This window comes from Phaethon aethereus (genome assembly GCF_964289735.1).
Source record: "Phaethon aethereus genome assembly, chromosome: 18".
NCBI classification, from domain to species: Eukaryota; Metazoa; Chordata; class Aves; order Phaethontiformes; family Phaethontidae; genus Phaethon; species Phaethon aethereus.
This window is the reverse complement of record NC_138594.1, coordinates 11,884,803-11,893,295: the sequence shown is the minus strand read 5'-3', so window position 1 is coordinate 11,893,295 and position 8,493 is coordinate 11,884,803. Positions and strand designations below refer to the sequence as shown.

Below are 8,493 nucleotides of genomic sequence, written 5' to 3'. Positions count from 1 at the left end.
TCTCTAGTCGCCGCATCCGTGTTTACGAAGCCGCATTCCCACAGTTTCGAACCCGCCCGCTGCCGACACCGTCTGATCCGAGACCGGTTCGTTGCAGGCATTTCTTTCAGGCAGGGCTGGAAGGGGCCGGAGGCCTTCACAGACGTCCGTTTGCGGAAGACATTAGACCTAGAACAAGCTGTTTTTTAATGGCATACAGCGACCCAACAGCGTAAGGGCCGAGGCGGCCGGCCGGCCCCACCGCCGCCCCTCTCCGCCCGCTCCGCGGGGCGCGGGCTCGCCGCCGCCTTCGCCTCCGGGGCACGGAGCACCGAGAGCCTCCCGGGCGGAGGAGCCGCGATACCGCCGGAGCCAGCGCGTCGCTGAAGGTCACAAAATCTGCCCGGAGCCGGGCGACACGTCTCAGCTGAGCCCCCGGCCGGCGTCTGCCGGGGAGAGGGGGCGGGAGGCGGACCTCCCCTTGCAGCCTCATCTTCCCCAGATGATCCCTCTCTAAATGAGGTGGAAAACACACGTTTTCCGACACCCTCGCCCTGCCGAGGAGACGCGCTTGTTACAGAACGCGGCAATCCCCGTGCCGCTCCCAAGCGCTGCGTTGTGAAAGTCCTTTTCTCTTTCCCTCTCCGTTCCCCTCTCCCTTCCTCTGCCAAACCTCCTCCCGGGGGCCGAGCCGTCGCTCGGCTCCTCCGCGCCCCGACCCCGCTCCGGCGGCATCGGCCTCCGGCAGCCGCCGGCGGCTTCGCGCGCCCCGGTTACGCGACGGCGGCCGAGGGGCTCCGGGCGACGCCTGCGGCGCGCGGAGGACGGCTCCGCTGCCGGTCTCGCGCTGCTTTGGGAATGCCTGCGCTTACACTTGACCTTCTGCTGCAGCCCGGCTCGGCGAGCGACCGAGAGGACGGATGTTCGCTTGTTTGGTTTCCCCCAACTGCGTTTCTCCTTACAAGAAAGGAAGGGAATTTATTTCCCCGTAGAAGAGCAGGGGGAAAGGGGAGAAGTCCTAGCTCACTTTAGATCTGAGTCTTAAGCTTTTAGAATAAGGTGCAAAATAAAGGTCTTAACAAGAAAAGAAAAAAAAAATCAAAACCAAAAAAAGTGTCTGAGGTTTGAAATTTTTTTTTGTTTAAAGCAGCCTGTTCCTTTTTTTTTTTCCTTTTTTTTTTTTTAAATAAACTCCGCTGTGCAAAACTGTGCATTTTCTTTGGTATCCACTTAGGTAGTTTTAACTTAGTACTTTTTCTATGCATATATATATTTTATTTCATTTTTCCTTTAGACAGAGAATTAAATTCTCCCCCCAAAAATCATAATTTTGCTGGAGGTTACTGATTGGCCTGATATTACATAATGCCCCTTATGTAATTGGAAAGAGAGAAATTGATTCTAGCTATCAAACTACTGGCCTCAAAAGGAGTTTAGATTTCTGGCAACATTGGCCTCTCTGAAGTGATCACAAGCTTTTCAACCCAAAAAGTTCAACACTGACTTTTCTTTTTTTTTTTTAAATTACACAAGAGAAAATAAAAACTACACTGCAACAAAAATAACCATTTGTGTTCATGTAGTTAGCAGCAGCTTTTTAAAAAATAATTATAATAATAATAATAAGGCAGATTCTTGCCTTTGTTATGCCATTAAAAACATTCTTGTTCCCTAGAGAGAAGCATTCTGGAAAAAGTTGAAAAAAAATAATAATAACCCAACCAAAGCTTGCCTGCAAGTTCAAGTTTTGTAAAAAAATATATACATAATTTATTCTACAACATATGTGCCTTCTGTTCATACTTAGACATGTTTAGTGCTTTGTATTTAGAGTTCATTTTCTGTCGTCCCTCCTCTGAGGACAGCCCTAAAACCAGCCTGGGTTTCTCAGGTCTGCTTGCCTTCACACCACTCTTCAACAGTACCGTTGTCTGAAAACTGTTCTGGGCCAACTTCTCAGGTCAACGTGCCTTTGACCAATAGATGTATTTTTTTTCCTTTCAACCAAAAGAGAGAGGAAGAGTTTGTCAGTCATATTTCCGACTCCCGCCGTAGTGGCCGTGGCTCTAGAGGCACCCCTGCTTGGTTGTGGTGGTCCATGTCCGGGTGGGTGTCTGTGCTCATGCTCTCAGGCACCCCGGTGTCAATCTCGTCCTCCTCTTTGCTGGTGAGGGCCACTTCGTTCTCGTAGCAAAAGGAGTTTGCGTTAGAGAGAATGTATTTCTTTTCTGCTAAGTCTCTGGCACTACAGATGGGTGTGTTGGGCACTTCGTATGTTTTGTGGAACCTCGAGTAGTCCACTTTGTAGTAGTTCTTCTCTTCAAAGAGTACGGGCTCGTAGCGGTGGCCCCAGAGGATTTCGTTTGCCAGATATGAGCTACGGCACTGGGTAGTCATGGCGGTAGCTTCCACCATGCCCTCCAGTATTACTACAATTTCAAAGTCAGCGTTGTCCATGTCTTGTTTGCTCAAGTCGTACAGAGGACTGTCTTCATCTATTTCATGTACTATTGTAATTGGGGAGACCAGGAATATACGGTCTATCCCACTGTCAAACCCTACGTTGATGTCTATTTGATCCAAGGGGATGTACTCCCCTTCCGACGTGATCCTGGATTTGAGGAGCTGTGCTCGCACATGTGCCTCCACCAAGTGGCTTTTCCTCAGGTTTCCAACGCGCCACATCAGGCACAGTTTTCCGTCTCTCATGGCCACCACGGCATTGTGGCTGAAGACTAGAGTTTCATTTCTCTTTTTTGGCTTAGCCATTTTCGCCATGACAGCGCCAATGATGAAGGCATCAATGATGCAGCCTACTATAGACTGGAAAACGACCATGAAAACTGCAATGGGGCACTCGTCTGTGACACACCTGAAGCCATAGCCGATCGTGGTCTGGGTCTCGATGGAGAACAGAAAGGCTGCAGTGAAGCTGCTCACTTGAGAGACACAAGGTTTGCTATTTTCTTGATTCTCCAGATCCCCATGCAACAGTGCAATCAACCAAAACACACAGCCAAAAAAAAGCCAGGAGAGGATGAAAGTCAGGCAGAAGATAACTAGCATCCACCTCCAGCGGATGTCCACGCAAGTGGTGAAGATGTCTGCCAGGTATCGCTGTCCCTTCTCACCCACGTTAATAAACTGGACATTGCAGTGGCCGTCTTTTTTGACAAAGCGGCTCCTGCATTGCTGTCTGGTATGTACCTTACTCTTCCCATTCCCAAAGCCGTTGGCAACGGCCATGGTTGCCAGCTTCATGCCGTCCTCTTCCGAAGACACGATGCTGTAGCGGTTGGTTCGCACGCTGCCCATCACTACTGCTGTGGACTGAGGTGCTTCTGCTTTAGAAAACAGTCTAAGTTTCTGCAAAAGCCTTTGGAGAAACAGTTTTGAAAGTTCTAGAGGAACACACACACACAGAAAAACTGGGGAGAGGCCGGAGTCCCCAAAAGCCCTTGGATCAACCAAGGACAGTCTTCTGGCATGCAGGGTTAGCTTAACAAGTAACCGTCATAGAGAGGGCATGGTCTGCAAAAAAAAGAGAAATGTCATATTAGATCTTGGAGGAAAAGGATAAGGAATCAATCCTGAAAGAATCAGGTACCATTACTCCTGTGGACCTGCAGGAAGTGTCCTCATTCTTACTGACAGCGTTTTCTGGAATGCACAATGCGCACAGTCGTGTATTGACAGAAGTGACATCATTACTACAAATAAGGCATCACGCTTCCCGAGTGAAAGCACCTAAGCGATCATGTCAACAGGTCTCTAGGCAATGCTCACTTTAAAGAATCCATCTACTATTTACAACTCTGCTTTCTGTTTATTTTGAAACAAACAATTAGCGTTAACATCCATCTGTTCAAACAGAAACACCGAAGCAGTTTTTAGTGACATACAACGTGTCTCCTGGACTGTTTTACCTACGACAAACAAGGGAGCGTGCAAAAGGGAAGATGACGTACCGAGATCAGCAATGAACTTGGAAAATGCAAGTGCCATTAAATTACATCGCATATAACTATTTTTTTAAATTAAGCTAAAAAAAGGAGTTGTGTGTTCTCTGCAAACAGCAGGAATAAGGGCTGCATTAGTTCCCCTTTAACTCCATAAGCTCACTGGAATCCCTGCAGTTTTTACGCTCACATTAGGCTTAACTTGTACGAAGCAAACTAAACCTTGTAACGACCCTCCTCTGCTCCTGCTAATGCAACTAGCAAAAGGCTACGATGGAGTAGGACCGGCCTGTGTCTTCATAACACCTTCGGTAGCAAGTACCAGCACCTTCCCCTGGGGAGCCTGAGGCAGCCAGTTCCATCTCCAAGGGGTTCTGAGTGTCCCATGGGTCTTAAATGTCAGCAATTAAGAGTCAGCAGAGAGGCTACTTCTACCCTTCTTCCTGAGGGTAGAAGCCACCAAACTTGTTTCAGGGAGGTCTGGCTTTGACCCAGGTTTAGCTTTTAACAAGTGCGTCATCCATTAAGTCATGTACTGTATATCAGGAAATGTAATTGAAATACTGCAGAGGAGAAGAGATGCATTAATGCAACTGCTCCATCCACTCACGCGCCCCACAGAGCAAATAAAACTAAACCCGAGTGGTGAGGAATGGCTCACCGTAGGAGAGGAGACTTCAGTACCGTTTACAGTAGCGGGGGATTAAATCACGATGCTCTTTGTAAATCAATATTACCAAAACTCATCTGAGTTTGCCCAAAACCCAACAAAACTGCAGCCACCAAGGAGCACGGCCTCTGGCCACGAAGCAGCTTCCGTATTCCGTGGCTCTTCCCCTGATTCGTACTTGATAACAGCTGTAGATACAAGTTCATCTCCTTTCCCACAAGCAGCCCCTAAAGCCCTGCAGAGGTGTTTCAAAAACTTCAGGGATTTCAAACGGTTTCTCAGCCCTCCCACACCCTTCAGCCACATCCCAAGGGCTTTAGGTCAGCCAACACTTGTTAGGAAAAGAGCAGGTGACAAATGGGAAACAACATCGCGCTCGCAGTTGCACGCAGGCTGGTTTTCCCTCTAGAATCTCTTCAGGGTTTACTTTTACCTTCTCTTTTTTCCTCACTTCTGTTTGTTGTGCAAGAATGCGTCCCAACGCCTACTTGCTGAGATTAGTCATCTGTGACTTCAGCAGCGTACAAGACGTTTTGGCAGCCTTTGATCGGTTCGGTAATGCCCGGGTTTGAGTACGGCTCGCAGCAATGTAGGCTTACGGTATAGCTGCCCTCTTACTTGTCTGACTATCTTCCCTACACTGTGTAAGGATTCACTTTTTCCCCCTCACACCTTTTTGATCATGGGGTTTCTCATCCCTGTCGGGATACCATTCTCAAAAATACGAAGGAATTCTTTTAATGTTCACTTAAATTATTTTTTTTGGCAGAAAAATACTTCTATTGGAGACCTGAACACAGAGGGGAAGTGAAATTACTGGTAATACATTCCACACAAAAAACTTCTTGAAAAAACATTGCACTCATCTGCAAATCGATCACTTTTATAAACCACATCCTATAATCACAGTCATGTTCAACTTCCACATTCAAAGTCGATTTTGTTCCAAGCTGATGGAAACACACAGCCTATGAAACAGTTTATTTTGAAGTCTTTTTTTTTTTTCCCCATGCATTGTCTTGGATCTTAGAGGAAAACTTGTGGTAGAGAGAAAGATAAGCTGTAAAGTCTCAAGTGTCTGAATATACAGCTCTCCCCCCAAAAGTCTTGACCTGAGGACATTTGTTTGAATTCCAGAGATCACTGAAATCGTAACGCCAGCTTCCTGCGGCAAGCTGGCTGCATCTAGAAGTTTGGGACCCGAATTAGGTGTCATACATCGTTATATTCCTACTCTGAAAGCCTGAGCACCTCCTCCCTACTGTGCCTTGCGCAGCATTTCTCCTCCATAGCTGCACGCTGTCGGTGCTCTGCCCGTGGGAGCGGACCTGCACCAAGTCGGCTCTAACGATCCTTAAACGCGGGGGGGGCGTGTGCCTGGGGGCACCCTACGCTGCCTTTACAGACTACTGGGAGCTTATACAACAAAGCTCTGGCACGCTCCACCGCAGCACAGTTGTCTTCTTGCTTTTACAGCACAGACTGTCTCTCTGCCTTGCGTGCGCTCGGAGCGGGGAGGATGCCGGGATGGGAGCACGACCAGCGCCGTGCGCAGGGACCGGCCAGTGCAACACAGCAGGTCTGATCTTGTTCCCGCTCGTGGCAGCACGGGCCCCGTGCCTGATCGGTGTTCACCCTGACTTTCACAAGTAGTTTCAGTAAAGGTTCCCTCAAAAATCCCAGAAACAATCAAACTAGCATGAAAACCTAAGGGTATTACTTTGCTAATCCACCTGCTGCTCAAAGGCAAAACAAGTTTGGTCCCCCCGCAGACACACTCCAGCGTCAGTTGTTGGTGGCACCGAAGATGCCAAGCTAGCGTGGCACCAGCCCTGCAGTCCTCACCAGCCAAAGCAGCCAGCCCAGCACCCACAAACCAACCCAAATCTTTGTACCGTTAGGCCCAGTGCACTGCAGGCAGACACACACACGCGCAGCTGTAAATCCAATCGTCACTACGTGTGTTATTATTATGAATTCAGGCTGCCTTTCCTCCTGGAAGTGAAGACAAGACTAGAGCAATGCAATTACCAGCCCTGGCACCGATGCAGCGTTACCGGGATGGGATGGGACGGGATGGGATGGGAGAGCTTGCTCTGCTGCGAGGGGATGCTTGGAGGAGCAGGGAAAAACGGGGCTGTGCTGCACCCGCAGCATTTCTGAACCAACACTTGTGCAAACGCCGCGATGAGGAGCCCAAGCTCCCACTGCCCCCGTAGCACGCATCCCCCTCGAGATCTGCCCCCAGCAAAGACATTCATACCGCGTGTCTAAACTCCGCCACGGGCAGCTCGAACGGAATTTGTGCAAAGGGTTTAATACTGAGCAAAAGCTCTGAAGTGCAAAAAGAGCGGGGGGGGGGGGGGGGAGCAATAATGAGCACTTGGAGCCGTTATTCCCAGGCTGACGCCACACCGCTCTGCAGAGAGCCGGGCACATGTTGCTAAGAGCACCAGCACCACCTTCGCCGAGCGCCTTCCCGCTGCCCGCAGCGAGAACAAAGGAGCCCCCGCACCGGCGAAGCCTCCTCCCGCAGCCCCAGCCCCGCCGCTGCGCGGTACGGCCGCCCCCGCACCCCTTCTCCAGACCCCTGCGCTACTTCAAAGTCACTCCCCGGCGCTTCGCCGCCGGTTTGGGCAGGACTCAAGTCACACAGAGCGGTGAGCTGAATTGAGGAGAAGGGTCTGTCCTTCACGGGGAGGGGGGCAGATGATGCGGGGAAATGGGTGTGCAGAAAGAGCCGAAAGGAACGGAGAGGCGGCGTTTGCATCCGCTGCGGGGGAGAGGGGCGCGGGGTATTTGGAGCCGATGACAAAATCGCTACAAGTGCAACAGCCAGCACCAGGGGGTGTACTTGATGCACCGGCTGCGGGATGGAAAGCAAACAAGTGTAAAGGTAAGGCTGCAGCCCGGACACGAGTGCCGCTGCCTGCGGGTGGGAGGGCTGGGGGAGCGCGGAGCTGGGGGTCCCGGCCAGCGGCGCGGCCCCGGGAGGGTCGCACAGCGCCCACCGCACCCCGCAGGTTCCTCTGCCACTCCTTATCAGTATTTTTTCCTTTAACTGTCATAAACTAAGTTGAAACAATGCAGTCCCTTCACGGGCTCCCCAGCTGCAATGGTTTGGGATCGTTTTGGGTTTTTTTTTTCCTTTCTTCCTATTTTTTTGGCAGGATGATTAAAAATAAAGCACGCACACACACACACCCCCCTCTCGTCTCCATAACGCCAATGAATGAAGTTACAGGTTCATTTCACGCCCCTCTAAAACATTTCGGACACTCCTTTCAAAAACAGGCATCCGATCGCTAAGACTTGATACTCTTGAACTCTCTCTTGTAGCGGAAACAACAGGCGAGAAGCGTGGAAGGGGACGGAGCACCCGTGGAAGGGTGCTCCTTCTGCGACACGGAGTTGTCATGCAAACTTCCAGCCCTTCCCCAGAATAAAATACCTCGGGGCGGGGAGGGGGGGAGCAGCTGGTGCATGGAAAGTTATGAACACAAACAGATGCTGCAAGCAGATGCTCGAGTGTTCCCAGCATACCTATCTAATTATTTTAGGCACTGAGAATAGCTCGTGGATGGTGCATGAGAAATGCGGGAGTTCCCCCTCCAAACGGCGGCGCCGGAGCGTGCACGGCCGCGCTCACCGACGAAGGAAGCTTTATCTCGGGGATTTCGCGGCACGGTGCGTGCACCGAGACGGCTCCCGGCGCATCGCCCCGACCCCCGGAAACCGGGGAGAGCGCTCCTGGAAGCGACGGGGTGGGCGGCTGGAATGGATCTAGAAAGAAGGCGCTGCTTACCTGCCTGCGGCCTTGCGGGAGGTGCTTATAGAGTTAAAGGGGTGTAAGATCCAGCAGCGGGGGGGGGGAGGGGGCAGCAA

General features: G+C 50.8%; 1 protein-coding gene across 1 annotated transcript; it reads right to left on the bottom strand.

Annotated features, from left to right (window-relative positions):
• Positions 1-2,010: 2,010 nt before the first annotated feature.
• On the bottom strand, positions 2,011-3,294 carry KCNJ2 (potassium inwardly rectifying channel subfamily J member 2; the record flags this gene model as incomplete). The annotated part of the gene is made up of 1 exon (XM_082008141.1): positions 2,011-3,294. One exon carries the CDS (start codon positions 3,292-3,294, stop codon positions 2,011-2,013), a length of 1,284 nt encoding a protein of 427 aa, XP_081864267.1.
• Between the last annotated feature and the right edge of the window lie 5,199 nt (positions 3,295-8,493).